Raw genomic sequence first — 19,151 nt, forward strand, 5'->3', positions numbered from 1 at the left:
AACAGAAGAATATATTGTGTCTCACCTGTGCTGATCTCTGTAGGAGTGTCCTCCTCCATGATTGTCCTCGTCATTCCAGTCTCCTCCGTATATTGCTGATCATCCCTCACATACGTCTCTTTTACTTCACCCTCAACTTTCATCTTCATCAGATCTTCACCCTAAACCAACAGAATGGCAGAAGACACCGTTGTGAAGGACACACGCCCATGGAGACTCACTAACCAAGGTGAGGACCTTGTTTGGTGAAGGAGGAATGAGGAGAGAGCTTACTCTGGGCAAGACCTTGTTTGGTGAAGGAGGAATGTTGAGAGAGCTTACACTAGGCAGGACCTTGTTTGGTGAAGGAGGAATGAGGAGAGAGCTTACTCTGGGCAGGACCTTGTTTGGTGAAGGAGGAAAGAGCTTACTCTGGGCAGGACCTTGTTTGGTGAAGGAGGAATGAGGAGAGAGCTTACTCTAGGCAGGACCTTGTTTGGTGAAGGAGGAATGAGGAGAGAGCTTACTCTGGGCAGGACCTTGTTTGGTGAAGGAGGACTGAAGAGAGATCTTACTCTGGGCAGGGCCTTGTTTGGTGAAGGAAGAATGAGGAGAGAGCTTAATCTGGGCAGGGCCTTGTTTGGTGAAGGAAGAATGAGGAGAGAGCTTGCTCTGGGCAGGACCTTGTTTGGTGAAGGAGGAATGAGGAGAGTGCTTGCTCTGGGCATGACCTTGTTTGGCGAAGGAGGAATGAGGAGAGAGCTTGCTCTGGGCAGGACCTTGTTTGGCGAAGGAGGAATGAGGAGAGAGCTTACTCTGGGCAGGACCTTGTTTGGTGAAGGAGGAATGAGGAGAGAGCTTACTTTGGGCAGGACCTTGCTTGGTGAAGGAGGAATGAGAAGAGAGCCTACTCTGGGCAGGACCTTGTTTGGCGAAGGAGGAATGTTGAGAGAGCTTACTCTAGGCAGGAACTTGTTTGGTGAAGGAGGAATGAGGAGAGAGCTTACTCTGGGCAGGACCTTGTTTGGCGAAGGAGGAATGTTGGGAGAGTTTACTCTAGGCAGGACCTTGTTTGGTGAAGGAAGAATGAGGAGAGAGCTTGCTCTGGGCAGGACCTTGTTTGGCGAAGGAGGAATGAGGAGAGAGCTTGCTCTGGGCAGGACCTTGTTTGGTGAAGGAGGAATGAGGAGAGAGCTTACTCTGAACAGGACTTTGCTTGGTGAAGGAGGAATGAGGAGAGAACTTACTCTGGGCAGGACCTTGTTTGGTGAAGGAAGAATGAGGAGAGAGCTTGCTCTGGGCAGGACCTTGTTTGGTGAAGGAAGAATGAGGAGAGAGCTTGCTCTGGGCAGGACCTTGTTTGGCGAAGGAGGAATGAGGAGAGAGCTTACTCTGGGCAGGACATTGTTTGGTGAAGGAGGAATGAGGAGAGAGCTTACTCTGAACAGGACTTTGCTTGGTGAAGGAGGAATGAGGAGAGAGCTTACTCTGGGCAGGACCTTGTTTGGTGAAGGAAGAATGAGGAGAGAGCTTACTCTGGGCAGGACCTTCTTTGGTGAAGGAGGACTGAAGAGAGATCTTACTCTGGGCAGGGCCTTGTTTGGTGAAGGAAGAATGAGGAGAGAGCTTACTCTGGGCAGGACCTTGTTTGGCGAAGGAGGAATGAGGAGAGCTTACTCTGGGCAGGACCTTGTTTGGCGAAGGAGGAATGAGGAGAGTGCTTGCTCTGGGCATGACCTTGTTTGGCGAAGGAGGAATGAGGAGAGAGCTTGCTCTGGGCAGGACCTTGTTTGGTGAAGGAGGAATGAGGAGAGAGCTTACTCTGGGCAGGACCTTGTTTGGTGAAGGAGGAATGAGGAGAGAGCTTACTTTGGGCAGGACCTTGCTTGGTGAAGGAGGAATGAGAAGAGAGCCTACTCTGGGCAGGACCTTGTTTGGCGAAGGAGGAATGTTGAGAGAGCTTACTCTAGGCAGGAACTTGTTTGGTGAAGGAGGAATGAGGAGAGAGCTTACTCTGGGCAGGACCTTGTTTGGCGAAGGAGGAATGTTGGGAGAGCTTACTCTAGGCAGGACCTTGTTTGGTGAAGGAAGAATGAAGAGAGAGCTTGCTCTGGGCAGGACCTTGTTTGGTGAAGGAGGAATGAGGAGAGAGCTTACTCTGAACAGGACTTTGCTTGGTGAAGGAGGAATGAGGAGAGAGCTTACTCTGGGCAGGACCTTGTTTGGTGAAGGAAGAATGAGGAGAGAGCTTGCTCTGGGCAGGACCTTGTTTGGTGAAGGAAGAATGAGGAGAGAGCTTGCTCTGGGCAGGACCTTGTTTGGTGAAGGAAGAATGAGGAGAGAGCTTACTCTGGGCAGGACCTTCTTTGGTGAAGGAGGACTGAAGAGAGATCTTACTCTGGGCAGGGCCTTGTTTGGTGAAGGAAGAATGAGGAGAGAGCTTACTCTGGGCAGGACCTTCTTTGGTGAAGGAGGACTGAAGAGAGATCTTACTCTGGGCAGGGCCTTGTTTGGTGAAGGAAGAATGAGGAGAGAGCTTACTCTGGGCAGGACCTTGTTTGGCGAAGGAGGAATGAGGAGAGCTTACTCTGGGCAGGACCTTGTTTGGCGAAGGAGGAATGAGGAGAGAGCTTACTCTGGGCAGGTAAAAAAAAAAAAACTGCCGTGGGACAATTATCATAGGCTGCAATACCACTGGCTTACAATGAAGTGTGACGTCACCCAAATCTAGCTGGCTGGCCACACACAGGCAGATACAATCTGGTGCACTTCAAGGGTTGTGGAGTCTCCTTGTAATTTCTGGACACTTCTGAGATTCCCCAAGCTATCCAGGAGAGCTAGCATCTTCTCCTGCCCACACATACCAGACACGCAACATAGGGTGTGTCCATTCTAACATGGGGCCGTGGCTTGGCCCAGCCCTCTCTCTCTTCTCATTGGCTCCCTGGCTGCGATTGACAGCAGCGGGAGCCAATGGCTTAGTCAATGAGAAGAGGCAGTCCCGGTATAGCCAAGACTCCAGTGTACATTGCTGGATCGAGAGGGGGCTTATGTGAGTATTAGGGGGGCATGCTGCACACAGAAGGTTTTTTACCTTGATGCATAGAATGGATGAAGGTAAAAAAAACCTCGAGCCTTTACAACCACTTTAACATGTATTTTCCCTAGACGGGCAATGTATACAAATATGTACAAAAAGGTAAACATGACAAAAATACCAGAGAGAAAAAAAAAAAGGACAGACAGAAATGTAGTTATTTAAAAAAAAAAAAGGAAGAGGAGACAACAGAAATATCCTTTACCATTTTGCTGAAAAAAGTCAGAAATTCGCTAAGTTCAGAACAGGCTCCACATAAATGACGATGTTCATTGTCATGAGTCGTAATATGATGTCATGTATTGAGTTATGGATTCGAGTTGGACTATATCTGTTGGCTAATTACCTATGGGGGTGTCACCTCACCTGCTGGGAGGAGAGGTTCTAACATAAAGTGGCCCATAGGTTATATGGACCCTCTGGTTCTGATGGCTGGGTTTGGGTTAGGATTTCTGACATTGCCTGATTGCATCAATTCTGCACCCCACATGGGCGGGCCCAAAATAACCATTTTGTTGGTCCCTAGATGGTTCTGTACAGCTAGGACATACAATTTTGTAACAGCAGGTAACCCATATTACATACTATCAGAAGGAATTAGTTCCATCTCCCTTCGATTAATATTTTGACCAGGGGCGGACTGACAACTCATGGGGCCCCGGGCAATAGGAGATAATGTGGCCCCTGTGTCCTTGCACAAACTCAAAAAGCCTATGAAAAAACAGGAGCATCTCATGGGGCCCCCTACTGACCCTGGGCCCTCGAGCATTGCCCGAGTTTCTAAATGAATAGTCCGCCCCTGATTTTGACCGTAATTAGAGATGAAACATATTTCAAGCGGAACTTCACTCTCCACATGAAGTTCCTCCTTCTCGACCCCTCCGCCCCAACTCAGCACAAATTAGGCAGTGTTTTTTTTTCCTTTTTTTCTTCATAAAAAGGCAAGGCCTCGCCCCTCCATGCACGTCATTCGCCTAGACGAATGATGTGCATAGCCTCACTGGGCCACTTGATATGTGCACGTTATATCTCAGGAGGCCTTGATGTGTGATGATAATGTATATATCATACGTTTTCACAGCCTAGCATATGGAGTCCCAACATCCAAGGAGCACCTTCAAGCATTTTAGGGGCATAAATTATGCATCTTATTTCATATATCTGACTACCTATCACATTATAAAAAGGCCCTGAAGCACCAGGACAATAGAAACACCTACAAAAGGACCACATTTTGGAAAGCAAAACAATCCCATGTATATTCTATGAGGCATATTTAACCCTTTGAATATATTGTTTTGCTACAAGTTTTTGGAAAATGTGGAAAGAAAATGGAAACTTTTTTTTTTTTTTTTTAAACACAAATTTATCAATTTATAAGATATTTCTAACACACATCATGGGCAAAGTTAGAATTACACCCCAAAATAGATTCTGTGTCTTCTCCTGAGTATGACAATACCACATGAGAGACTTTTCCATAGCCTATCCACATACAGAGGCCCAACATCCAAGGAGCACCTTCAGATGTTCTAGGGGCATAAACTTCATATCTAATCTCCTGACTACCTATCACATTTTGGAGGCCTTGGAGCACCAGGACAGTGGAAACATCCACAAAATGACCACATTTTGGAAAGAAAACTCCCCAAAGTATTTTCTATGGGGCATAATGAGTCTTTTGAAATTTTTTTGCCGCAAGTTTTTGGAAAATGTGGAAAGACAATGAAAACTTTTTTTTTTTTTTTTTTCACAAAGTTGTCAATTTTATAGGATATTTCTAACACAAAACAAGAATTACACCCCAAAATTTCTCTCTAGTATGGGGATACCACAAGTGTATGAGCTTTTCAATGTCTGGACTGATTATGTACCCATCATTGCAACCTGTATAAACACAAAAATCAGTGAATACTGCATGGAAAATAATGCACTGCAACGGTTCCTTCTATATGAGTGGTCAGTAAGTATGGCATAGTGTAGCCTCACCTACAGCAGTTCCTGTTCCTAAGAGTCAAGCAGGCCTAACCTACTGGTACTTAGCTGTCCCACAGCACAATGCTATCTTCACTGGCCAAGAAGTACAGGAGGCTGAACAAAGGGTAAAAAATAGATTACCTGTGGTTTTACTAGTGCAGTTTTCTGCAGAAGATGAGTGGCACCAATGTCTCACTGGAACATACAGTTGTGGCCAAAATTATTCAACCCCCAATGCTGTAAAGGGGTTTAGGGACTATAGTGTACATTTGGAATTGTATTCAGAATCAAATCCTACAAGGACGTTGTAACTACCCAAATGCAACTAAAATGACATCAATTGTTTATGTAATACAGTAGTAAATGGTTCTTATGTGGTTTCTTCATTGCCACAATTATTCAACCCCTTAAAGACTACCACTCTGAAGAACAGAGGTTCATACAGGTGCTTTCCATCAGGTATTGAAAACACCTGTGGATGTCACCGAGCAGCAATCAAGCATAATAAGCACCAATTAGGCAGCTTTAAAATGACTGTGATACTCAGCTCCTTCTAGACATTTACTGGTGTGGTTACAAACATGGTGAAGGCAAGAGAATGGTCCAGGAAGACAAGAGAAGAGGTGATTTCTCTTCACAGGAAGGGCAATGGCTATAAGAAGATTGCAAAGATGTTAAACATACCAAGAGACACCTTAGGAAGCATCATTCGCAAATTCAAGGCAAAGGGCACTGTTGAAACGCTACCTGGTCGTGGCAGAAAGAAGATGCTGACTTCGACTGCTGTGCGCTACCTGAAGCGTAGAGTGGAGAGAAGTCCCCGTGTGACTGCTGAGGAACTGAGAAAAGATTTGTCAGATGTGGGTACAGAAGTTTCAGCCCAGACAATAAGACGCACACTGCGTAATGAAGGCCTCCGTGCCAGAACTCCCAGGCGTACCCCCTTGCTGTCTCCAAAGAATAAGAAGAGTCGACTGCAGTATGCCAAAAGCCATGTGGACAAACCACAAAAGTTGTGGGATAGTGTTCTGTGGACTGATGAAACAAAATTAGAACTGTTTGGGCCCATGGATCAACGCTATGTTTGGAGGAGGAAGAACAAGGCCTATGATGAAAAGAACACCTTGCCTACTGTGAAGCATGGTGGAGGGTCAATCATGCTTTGGGGCTGTTTTGCTTCTGCAGGTACAGGGAAGCTTCAGCGTGTGCAAGGTACCATGAATTCTCTTCAGTACCAGGAGATATTGGATGGAAACGTGATGCAGTCCGTCACACACCTGAGGCTTGGGAGACGTTGGACCTTTCAACAGGACAATGATCCCAAGCATACCTCCAAGTCCACTAGAGCATGGTTGCAGAGGAAAGGCTGGAACATTTTGGAGTGGCCATCGCAGTCACCAGACTTAAATCCGATTGAGAACCTCTGGTGGGACTTAAAGAAAGCAGTTGCAGTGCGCAAGCCTAAGAATGTGACTGAACTGGAGGCCTTTGCCCATGAAGAATGGGCGAAGATACCCGTAGATCGCTGCAAGACACTTGTGTCAAGCTATGCTTCACGTTTAAAAGCTGTTATAACTGTAAAAGGATGCTGTACTAAGTACTAAGATTGAATGTCACTTGGGGGTTGAATAAAACTGATAATGCTGTGAGCACAGAAAAGACATTTGTGGTTATTTCATTATAACTGTTATGTTATATTTGTCTGACCTACAAGTGCCTCTTTAATGTAAATGTAAGCAAGATGACTGAATGATCAAAAGCAATGTCAAACTGGCCAAAACACTCAATTTCAGTGGGGGTTGAATAATTTTGGCCACAACTGTAGCCATTGGGACATATAGATGGGTCAGCATTGGTGCCAGCCAGAGTCTGGGTTAGCAAACAGGCAAAGCATTGGTCCAGGCAGCAGGCAGAGACATGGTCAGCACAGCCAAAGGATTGGTCCTGACAGAAGGCAAAAACATGGCCCATAAACATGCCAGGATCAGTACAGGCAGCAGGCTGACATCTAGGTAGCAGGCAGGAACATGGTCCACAAACAGTCCAAGGTCAGTACAGGCAGCAAGCAGAGACATGGTCAGCACAGCCAAAGTATTGATCCAGGCAGCAGGCAGAAACATGGTCCATAAACAGACCAGGGTCAGTTCAGGCAGAGGCATGGTCGATTAACAGCTCAGGGTCAGACAGAAGCAGGCAGAAACATCAGGCTTAGGGCTTTAGTCAGGTAAGACCTAGACACAGGGGATGAGGTTTCTTCCCAAAGCTCTTTGAAGCCTCTGGACACCAGACCCCTCCTGGAATTATCCAGAGCAAATCAAACATTTTTTTCTCCACTCAGAAACACTACTCTGGAACCCCTCACATATGTGAGACCCCCGTGTTATCTTGAATCTCACTTCTACAGTGGCAGGGCAAAAGATCAGTCCAAGCAGCAAACAAAAATCTTGGTCGATTAACAGGCCAAGCTCAGTTCAGGTGGAAAGCGTAAACGTGGTCGATAAACAGGCCGAGGTTGACTCAAGTGACAGGAAGAGACATTGTTGATAAACATGCCAAGGTCAAATCGGGTGGCAGGCAAAGGCATGGTCGATAAACAGGCAAGGGTCAATTCAGGAGGCAGGCAAATGATCAACAGAGGACATCGTAAATGGGGAAATAGCAGGCTGTCAGAAATATGTTCACCATACCTTCACTAATATCTTAGTGAAGTGTGGTAATGTTGGAAGCAGTCACCTCTGCATAGGCCCAGTTGGGGGGGGGGTGGTCACTGGACATCTTGCCCAAAAAGGGCATCTTGCCCAACTCCCTCTGCTGCATCTTCAGCCTGTATCTGTGGGTGGAATGGGAAATGTTGCTCAACAGCATCAGAGCGAATGTCTTCTAATGGGGGGCCTGGCTGGTAGAGAAGGCTATGACAAAATCTTCTTAGAAGTTGAGAAAGGAGTTGGGTCTTTCCGTGGACTTGTGATAGGTGACATAGGAATTATAAATTGTCAAATGAAAATGGTAAACTTTTTTGTACCAGTAGCAGGACCTTCTGGTTCCGAACTAGAGCTGTAATATTTGATATTTGTAATCCACACCTCTCATGCACCGATTATAATCACGTATTCACTCCCCTTTTTGGACTGGACAGTGTCTTCCGTCAATTTCCACCAAGGTGTTATTGCGGATGGAGGATGGGACAAATACAGTACATCTCACTTATTCCTCCAATTCAGGGCCAACACTTCCAAGTTCTTCAAACTCACTCCCCCCCCCCCCCTTTGTACTCTTGTGGTCTCCAGCCTTTGTGGAAAGATTTTTGCGATTCATTCAAGCTGTACCACAGGCTGAAAGTTTCTTGAGGTAAAGGTGGCAGAAAAGGGGCAGGCTTGTGCAAAAGTTGTCTAGGTAGAGGTGGTACCCTTCATTGAATAGTGGAAATGCAAGGCCCCAGACAATTTTTCCAATACTCCCAATATACTGTAGGTTGGGAAGTCAGTGGGTTGGAGCTGGGAATCTCTGCCTTCATACACTATATTGCCAAAAGTATTGGGCTGTCTGCCTTTCCACACACATGAACTTTAATGGCCCCCCAGTCTTAGTCCGTAGGGTTCAGTATTGAGTTGGCCCCGCCCTTTGTAGCTATCACAGCTTCAACTCTTCTGGGAAGGCCGTCCACAAGGTTTAGGAGGGTGTCTATGGGAAGGTTTGACCATTCTCATAGAAGCACATTTGTCAGGTCAGGCACTGATGTTGGAGGAGAAGGCCTAGCTCACAGTCTCCACTCTAATTCATCCCAAAGGTGTTCTATGGGGTTGAGGTCAGGAATCTGTGCAGGCCAGTCAAGTTCCTCCACCCCAAATTCGCTCATCCATGTCTTTATGGACCTTGCTTTGTGCACTGGTGTGCAGTCATGTTGGAACAAGAAGGGGTCATCCCCAAACTCTTCCCACAGAGGTCCCATACAGCGATCGGTGTTCTGCTGTGTCTGGAGGACACAGCGGGCACCGGATCGTGGTGCCATGTGCTCCCAGGGAGCGCGCACAGTCCAAAATGGTGGGCGCCATTTATGAACGGCAACCCGCCCCTGCACTGCTACCATCCGGCTGTTTATATACAATGGATGGACGGGAAGTAGTTAAGCTTGATATTCATATGCACTTTTATTCCTACTTCATATCATTGGCTAATATGCATTTTTTACTAATAAATTATTTAATCTTCTACACTTGGAATGTGCCCTCGTGTGACTCCTTTACATTACTACAGATACTCTTTAATGTGCCAAGAAGCTGCACTAAGCCCTTTGAAGCCAGCTGTTCATTTGGCATTATTAATTACTCAGCTAGGACTTAACTACTCTACAGTCTACTGGCTTGTTTCTTGGTACTACAATGGATTTTTATCTACTATAGATCAGGGAGTACTTGTCCCAAGGAGCCAAAAGCGCTTTCAACACATCTTTTGCCCTGGCCATAAACCAAGGAATTTTCCAATTAAGTCTGGAAGCAAGGAGATCCATGACTGGTGTGCCCTAGCATTACCAAATCTGGTGAAAAACATTCAGATGGAGAGACCACTCCCTTTGATTTAGATCTTGACGACTGAGATATCTACCTGACAATTGTCCATTCCCAAAATGTGAAAGGTGGACAAGGTTGGAAGGTGAAGTTCCACCAAATCAAGGTTCTAACCCCTCTCCAGTGCAGCTGCCGAGTTCTTTGCACCACCCTGGTGATTGATGTAGGCCACAGCCTTGGTGTTTTTCAACTTGACCCTGATCAGGTATCTCTTGAAAAGAGCCATCCAATGGGAGAGGGAGAGATGGGTTGTTCTAAGTTCCAGGATGTTGATGGAAAGCCCGGTTTGCTCCTGGGAACCATTGGCCCTGAACTGACAAATGACCCGGCACTCCACCCCAGCTGAATAGGCTGGCGTCCATCATGGTGTTAGCTACAACCCTTGTAGATGAAACCATCAAAGAAGGAATTTTGAGGACCATCTATGCTTATGAGTCTTGAACAGGACCATGGAGTCCTCTTACATGGAAGGCGATTCCCCAACCTCCAAATTCTCTCGAACAGCTTTAATTTAAAAAAAACAAAAAAATCCCAGCTCTTTCTCAAACTCATTCTCGCTGTCAGAAGGAACGGATGAGGCTTCCACCTCCATGGAGGTCTATGGATCCTCGGAAGAAGTGTGTTCATTGTCTGAGGCTTTGGATACAGATGACGGTGGCAATTTTTTGGGGAGCCTCTGCAAAACTTAAAGGGCCCTCGAAGCCCTGACACAACCTGGCCTACATCCTGAGCTGAAATCGGTGCTTTCAGGACTGGGGATTTTGGCAAGAAATGCAGAAAGAGTCCATATGGGAAGCAGCCCCAGACACCCTTCAACTACCACAAGAGAGGAGAGAAACTTTGTCCACAAGTACTCGGCATCCCTCGTCCCATCCACTGAGATGAAGTCATGATTATAAAGAGGTGTATGTGTGCAGACTGAGAGTGACCACCAAAGAGGAATTACTCGCTTCACCAGGTGCGCACCCACAGGAAACAGCAGAGGTACCTGTAGCAGAGAGGATTTAACCATGTTCATGCTCAGGATCCAGGAGACACCACTCCCTGTGGAAAAACTTTAGTAGGACAGATGCCCACTGTAAAAATGGCAGCTGTGGGACTACTGCAACAGCCCATCCATGGCTGCTAGTAAAAGCATACAATTCAATGTTTGTCTCCCAGGCAGTGTTTGTAACTGTTTTGCATGGGGGGCTGTCTCAGGCCAGCATCTCTGCCCCACATATGCAGCATGGTTCAGCTTTGGGGAGGGGGCTGTGATGGTGACAGAGGATGTGGACTGAAGATCACAGGCAAGGGATGGCCTACAGTGATTCAATGCACCCACCAAAAGGAGAGTACTCAAAGACTGCAGAGATCCATGCAGTACTAGCCGATTCTCATGGATGGAAGAGGGGAGAGGTCTTCAGGGCTTTGCAAATGCCTCCAATCTGAATCTGGGGATTGCTGGCCCAACTGTGGATCTGTAATGGAACAACTAGGAATGATCATGGAGGAACAGAGCCATCTAGGCCACTGCACCATAGTGGAGTCATCGTAGCTGAGCCTGCCTAGACAGGTAACTACATACTCTCCCAGGCAGTACTGGAGAGGATACCAGGATCTATATGTCCAGACAATTACCCAGCACTGCGGTAGACAAAAGACAGAAATCCATCAAGAGGAACAAATAGAAAAAAAAAAGAGCAGAAAAAAATCTCTAGGTCCTACCTCCTAAGCGCTAAGCAAAAAAAACTGGGCAGTGTGTTGCTGATTGAGAGATTTTTTTTGTAGCTAGCGTCCTACTGCTGAAGGCGGCATGATAAACCAATTGGTCATGATCTACAGATCTGACTGTATCCTTCAATGAACAGAAAAGGAAATATCATCTTGTAGCGTCCACACGTCAGAGTGTTCAATCACTTTATGTTCCAGACCCTCAACTCCACCTACCTGATGATGGTGAGGGATAGTGTGATCTTCCTGTGTGAAATCCCGGGAATACGGAGGATGGGGACATCTCTCTGGTGGGTTCCCATGACTGGATCCATCTGTAGGAAACACACACACTGACTGAATCCATTGTTTCTATGTGTTTATCAGATGATGGGGGATCTAGGTGGATCCTCCGTACTGCTCTCTCTTTTACAATAAAGTCTCCTCTTACCCGGTGATGTGAGGGGCGGCTGATTGTCCATCATGATGGCCTTATAGAGATCCTCGTGTGCTTCTGAAAACTCTTCCATCACTCCATACTCCTCATCCTCCTCTTTATACTCTTCTTTAACAACAATATTATAATACCCGAGGTTTCCACTCTGAATATATAATAAACATTCATTATAACAAACATGCTGTGTATAAATCATAATTATCAGTGATTGTTCCTCATCTACCTGATGATGGTGAGGGATGTTGTGACCTTTCTGTGTGGAATCCCAGGAATACAGAGGACGGGGACATCTCTCTGGTGGGTTCCCATTACTGGATCCATCTACCTGATGATGGTGAGGGATGGAGTGACCTTCCTGTGTGGAATCCCGGGAATACAGAGGACGGGGACATCTCTCTGGTGGGTTCCCATGACTGGATCCATCTGTAGGAAACACACACACTGACTGAATCCATTGTTTCTATGTGTTTATCAGATGATGGGGGATCTAGGTGGATCCTCCGTACTGCTCTCTCCTTTACAATAAAGTCTCCTCTTACCCGGTGATGTGAGGGGCGGCTGATTGTCCATCATGACGTCCTTGTAGAGATCCTTGTGTCCTTCTAAATACTCCCACTCCTCCATGGAGAAATAGACAGTGACATCCTGACACCTTATAGGAACCTGACACACACAATGATACAGTCACCATCCAGACACATCTCTTGTCTGTTACTGGAGAATGTCCCAGAATTCCCGGCACCGCTCACCTCTCCTGTCAGCAGCTCCATCATCTTCTTGGTGACTTCTAGAATCTTCTTCATGTTGTGTCTCTCGGGTTTTAGGGAGTCACATGGAGGGACTGTGATGGTCATAGGATCACCTGACTTCACAGGAGGAACACTCTGTATTCAAAATAAAACAGTAATATCATGTCACATTCCCAGAATCCTCCTCACCTCCCCGGTCAGGTCTGTGTTTTATAAATAGACATAAGAGTGATGTCATGTGACCTCCCAGAATCCTCCTCACCTCTCCGGTCAGGTCTGTGTTTTATAAATAGACATAAGAGTGATGTCATGTGACCTCCCAGAATCCTCCTCACCTCTCCGGTCAGGTCTGTGTTTTAATAATAGACATAAGAGTGATGTCATGTGACCTCCCAGAATCCTCCTCACCTCTCCGGTCAGGTCTGTGTTTTATTAATAGACATAAGAGTGATGTCATGTGACCTCCCAGAATCCTCCTCACCTCTCCGGTCAGGTCTGTGTTTTATTAATAGAGATAACAGTGATGTAATGTGACTTCCCAGAATCCTCCTCACCTCTCCGGTCAGTTCTGTGTTTTATTAATAGAGATAAGAGTGATGTCATGTGACTTCCCTGAATCCTCCTCACCTCTCCGGTCATGTCTGTGTTTTATTAATAGAGATAACAGCGATGTCATTTGACCTCCCAGAATCCTCCTCACCTCTCCGATCAGTTCTGTGTTTTATTAATAGAGATAAGAGCGATGTCATGTGACCTCCCAGAATCCTCCTCACCTTTCCGGTCAGCAGGTAGATGATCTCCAGGGTGAGGTTTAGTATCCTCTCAGTCATGTAACTCCGATATATCTCCATTCTCATTGATGCAGTCATGTGATCTATGAAGGTTTCTCTGTAGACGGATAGTGGAGAATTATCTGGACGGTATTGGTTGTACAATATTAGGATGGGGGTATAAGAGGTAATAGGTGGGCTACTCTCAGTGACACATGTAGATCGGGGTACTTTGTATATGTTGGGCTTCTGGCACCCTGCACACCTTAAATCCTGTCCTAGCTGCCTGATCAGAAATGACATTTAACAGGTAACGTCTGTTCGGTATCTGAACTATTTTTGCTCAGTTTTAGGAGGGTCCTTCTCACAGCTTTGAGGAGAACATGGGGAATACACAAATCATTTAAATGGCAGGTTTGGGGGAAGCCTTATAACTGTACATGGTGTACAGGAACCCGCATGAATTTCAGGGATGGCATCCTCAGCAGTATACTTGGTGAGTCCTGGAGACCGGTGTGTCTATATGAAGAACCAACAGATCTAAATACAAAGTCTCAATCTGCAGACTTCAGAGGGAACATCCCCAAACCCATCACCTGTTGGAGATAAAAGACTTCACAGTGACTATGGAGGAAGAGGACGGACATGACTATGGAGGAAGAGGACGGACATGACGGGGGTTACTGGGTATAAATAGTAAATATCATCCTATTACCTCCTCTGCTGGCACTTCCACCAACGTCTCCTCTCTACTTCCTCCCAGCTCACCTCTCACCCGGAATTTTCTATTTATAACTGACATCACTTCCTGTCCATATCATAGAGACTTCCAGTCTGGGTAGACGTGAGATCACCAGCTTGTGGAGCTCAGAGGAACTGCAGCCCGAGAAAGTTTTCGTAACAATGGGATTTCATTTGGTCTTGCCAACACCAACGATACGGCTTATTTTTTCCAACTGACATCAACAGTGGGACTTATTTTATCCCACTGCACTGTGATGGGACCAACTTAATCCTACTGACAAAATAGTAGGATTTATATTATCTTGCTGACCCCAACAATGGAGCTTCTGTAAATTATTATTATTACAGGTACTTACATAGCACCATCAATTTACGCAGCACTTTACATATATATTGTACATTCCCATCAGTCCCTAACCCTCAAGGGGCGTACAATCTAAGGTCCCTAACTCACATTCATACATACACATACTAGGGACAATTTAGACAGGATCCAATTAACCGACCAGCATATATTTGGAGTTTCTTTTATCCTAACACCAATGATGGGACTTCTTTTATCCTACTAACACCAACGATGGGACTACTTTTATCCTGCTAACACCAATGATGGGACTTCTTTTATCCTACTAACACCAGTGATGGGACTTCTTTTATCCTACTAACACCAGTGATGGGACTTCTTTTATCTTACCACCACCAATGATGGGATGTCTTTTATCCTACTAACACCAATGATGGGACTTATTTTATCCTACTAACACCAGTGATGGGATTTCTTTTATTTTACCAACACCAATGATGGGATGTCTTTTATCCTACTAACACCAATGATGGGACTTCTTTTATTCTACTAACACCAGTGATGGGACTTTTTTTTATCCTACTAACACCAGTGATGGGACTTCTTTTATCCTACTAACACCAATGATGGGACTTCTTTTATCTTACTAACACCAGTGATGGGACTTCTTTTATTCTACTATCACCAATGATGGGACTTCTTTTATCCTACTAACACCAATGATGGGACTTTTTTTTTTCCTACTAACACCAGTGATGGGATTTCTTTTATCCTACTAACACCAGTGATGGGACTTCTTTTATCTTACCACCACCAATGATGGGATGTCTTTTATCCTACTAACACCAATGATGGGACTTCTTTTATCCTACTAACACCAATGATGGGACTTCTTTTATCATGCTAACACCAATGATGGGACTTCTTTTATTCTACTAACACCAATGATGGGACTTCTTTTATCCTGCTAACACCAATGATGGGACTTCTTTTATCCTGCTAACACCAATGATGGGACTTCTTTTATCCTACTAACACCAATGATGGGACTTCTTTTATTCTACTAACACCAATGATGGGACTTCTTTTATCCTGCTAACACCAATGATGGGACTTCTTTTATCCTGCTAACACCAATGATGGGACTTCTTTTATCCTACTAACACCAATGATGGGACTTCTTTTATCCTGCTAACACCAATGATGGGACTTCTTTTATCCTGCTAACACCAATGATGTGACTTCTTTTATCCTACTAACACCAATGATGGGATTTCTTTTATCTTACCAACACCAATGATGGGATGTCTTTTAGCCTACTAACACCAATGATGGGACTTCTTTTATCTTACCAACATCAATGATGGGACTTCTTTTATCCTACTAACACCAGTGATGGGATTTCTTTTATCTTACCAACACCAATGATGGGATGTCTTTTATCCTACTAACACCAATGATGGGACTTCTTTTATTCTACTAATACCAGTGATGGGACTTTTTTTTAGCCTACTAACACCAGTGATGGGACTTCTTTTATCCTACTAACACCAATGATGGGACTTCTTTTATCTTACTAACACCAGTGATGGGACTTATTTTATCCTACTAACACCAATGATGGGACTTTTTTTTTTCCCTACTAACACCAGTGATGGGATTTCTTTTATCCTACTAACACCAGTGATGGGACTTCTTTTATCTTACCACCACCAATGATGGGATGTCTTTTATCCTACTAACACCAATGATGGGACTTCTTTTATCCTACTAACACCAATGATGGGACTTCTTTTATCATGCTAACACCAATGATGGGACTTCTTTTATCCTGCTAACACCAATGATGGGACTTCTTTTATTCTACTAACACCAATGATGGGACTTCTTTTATCCTGCTAACACCAATGATGGGACTTCTTTTATCCTGCTAACACCAATGATGGGACTTCTTTTATCCTGCTAACACCAATGATGGGACTTCTTTTATCCTACTAACACCAATGATGGGATTTCTTTTATCTTACCAACACCAATGATGGGATGTCTTTTAGCCTACTAACACCAATGATGGGACTTCTTTTATTCTACTATCACCAATGATGGGACTTCTTTTATCCTACTAACACCAATGATGGGACTTCTTTTATCCTACTAACACCAGTGATGGGACTTCTTTTATTCTACTAACACCAGTGATGGGACTTCTTTTATCTTACCAACATCAATGATGGGACTTCTTTTATCCTACTAACACCAGTGATGGGATTTCTTTTATCTTACCAACACCAATGATGGGATGTCTTTTATCCTACTAACACCAATGATGGGACTTCTTTTATTCTACTAACACCAGTGATGGGACTTTTTTTTTATCCTACTAACACCAGTGATGGGACTTCTTTTATCCTACTAACACCAATGATGGGACTTCTTTTTTTCCCTACTAACACCAGTGATGGGATTTCTTTTATCCTACTAACACCAGTGATGGGACTTCTTTTATCTTACCACCACCAATGATGGGATGTCTTTTATCCTACTAACACCAATGATGGGACTTCTTTTATCCTACTAACACCAATGATGGGACTTCTTTTATCTTACTAACACCAGTGATGGGACTTCTTTTATCTTACTAACACCAGTGATGGGACTTCTTTTATCTTACCACCACCAATGATGGGATGTCTTTTATCCTACTAACACCAATGATGGGACTTCTTTTATCCTACTAACACCAATGATGGGACTTCTTTTATCCTACTAACACCAGTGATGGGACTTCTTTTATCCTACTAACACCAATGATGGGACTTCTTTTATCTTACTAACACCAGTGATGGGACTTCTTTTATCCTACTAACACCAATGATGGGACTTTTTTTTTCCCCTACTAACACCAGTGATGGGATTTCTTTTATCCTACTAACACCAGTGATGGGACTTCTTTTATCTTACCACCACCAATGATGGGATGTCTTTTATCCTACTAACACCAATGATGGGACTTCTTTTATCCTACTAACACCAATGATGGGACTTCTTTTATCATGCTAACACCAATGATGGGACTTCTTTTATCCTGCTAACACCAATGATGGGACTTCTTTTATTCTACTAACACCAATGATGGGACTTCTTTTATCCTGCTAACACCAATGATGGGACTTCTTTTATCCTGCTAACACCAATGATGGGACTTCTTTTATCCTACTAACACCAATGATGGGACTTCTTTTATCCTGCTAACACCAATGATGGGACTTCTTTTATCCTGCTAACACCAATGATGTGACTTCTTTTATCCTACTAACACCAATGATGGGATTTCTTTTATCTTACCAACACCAATGATGGGATGTCTTTTAGCCTGCTAACACCAATGATGGGACTTCTTTTATTCTACTATCACCAATGATGGGACTTCTTTTATCCTACTAACACCAATGATGGGACTTCTTTTATCCTACTAACACCAGTGATGGGACTTCTTTTATTCTACTAACACCAGTGATGGGACTTCTTTTATCTTACCAACATCAATGATGGGTCTTCTTTTATCCTACTAACACCAGTGATGGGATTTCTTTTATCTTACCAACACCAATGATGGGATGTCTTTTATTCTACTAACACCAATGATGGGACTTCTTTTATTCTACTAACACCAGTGATGGGACTTTTTTTTATCCTACTAACACCAGTGATGGGACTTCTTTTATCCTACTAACACCAATGATGGGACTTCTTTTATCTTACTAACACCAGTGATGGGACTTCTTTTATCCTACTAACACCAATGATGGGACTTTTTTTTTTCCTACTAACACCAGTGATGGGATTTCTTTTATCTTACCAACACCAATGATGGGACTTATTTTTTCCTACTAACACCAATGATGGGACTTCTTTTATGCTACTAACACCAATGATGGGATTTCTTTTATTCTACTAACACCAATGATGGGATTTCTTTTATGCTACTAACACCAATGATGGGACTTCTTTTATCCTACTAACACCAATGATGGGACTTCTTTTATCCTACTAACACCAATGATGGGACTTCTTTTATCCTACTAACACCAATGATGGGACTTCTTTTATCTTACTAACACCAGTGATGGGACTTCTTTTATCCTACTAACACCAATGATGGGACTTTTTTTTTTCCTACTAACACCAGTGATGGGATTTCTTTCATCTTACCAACACCAATGATGGGACTTATTTTTTCCTACTAACACCAATGATGGGACTTCTTTTATTCTACTAACACCAATGATGGGATTTCTTTTATGCTACTAACACCAATGATGGGACTTCTTTTATTCTACTAACACCAATGATGGGACTTCTTTTATCCTACTAACACCAATGATGGGACTTCTTTTATCCTACTAACACCAATGATGGGACTTCTTTTATCCTACTAACACCAATGATGGGACTTCTTTTATTCTACTAACACCAATGATGGGACTTCTTTTATCCTACTAACACCAATGATGGGATTTCTTTTATTCTACTAACACCAATGATGGGACTTCTTTTATCCAACTGACACCAACATTTGGTTTAATTTATCCCACTAACATGGGACTTACTGTATCACTCTGACACCAATGATGGGACTTTTGTTTATACTACAGACTCCGACAACATTTATTCCACAATCTCCTCTAATTCCTATAATCTTTCCTCATAGCTGATCTCCTCCATGCCTCTTATCAGTTTGGTTGCCCTTCTCTGTACTTTTTCCAGTTCCCCAATGTTCTTTTTGTGATATGGTGACCAAAACTGAACTGCATATT

The 19,151-nt window shown here is 44.0% G+C and overlaps 1 protein-coding gene across 1 annotated transcript in view; it reads right to left on the reverse strand.

Annotated features, from left to right (window-relative positions):
* Nucleotides 1-19,151, reverse strand: part of LOC149441091 (uncharacterized) — a 74,404-nt gene that overhangs the window by 33,472 nt on the left and 21,781 nt on the right. The window contains exons 12-19 of the mRNA XM_089657728.1: nt 14,002-14,021; nt 13,290-13,404; nt 12,517-12,651; nt 12,307-12,430; nt 11,991-12,190; nt 11,762-11,912; nt 11,548-11,645; nt 26-161 (exon numbers count right to left, since the gene is read on the reverse strand). Of these exons, the coding sequence (XP_089513854.1) occupies nt 26-161; nt 11,548-11,645; nt 11,762-11,912; nt 11,991-12,190; nt 12,307-12,430; nt 12,517-12,651; nt 13,290-13,404; nt 14,002-14,021 (979 nt within the window). The remainder of the gene's footprint in view (nt 1-25; nt 162-11,547; nt 11,646-11,761; nt 11,913-11,990; nt 12,191-12,306; nt 12,431-12,516; nt 12,652-13,289; nt 13,405-14,001; nt 14,022-19,151) is intronic.

This window comes from Staurois parvus, unplaced genomic scaffold, assembly GCF_062004578.1.
Source record: "Staurois parvus isolate SC_StPar_1 unplaced genomic scaffold, SC_StPar_1.0 ptg001026l, whole genome shotgun sequence".
Taxonomy (NCBI): domain Eukaryota; kingdom Metazoa; phylum Chordata; class Amphibia; order Anura; family Ranidae; genus Staurois; species Staurois parvus.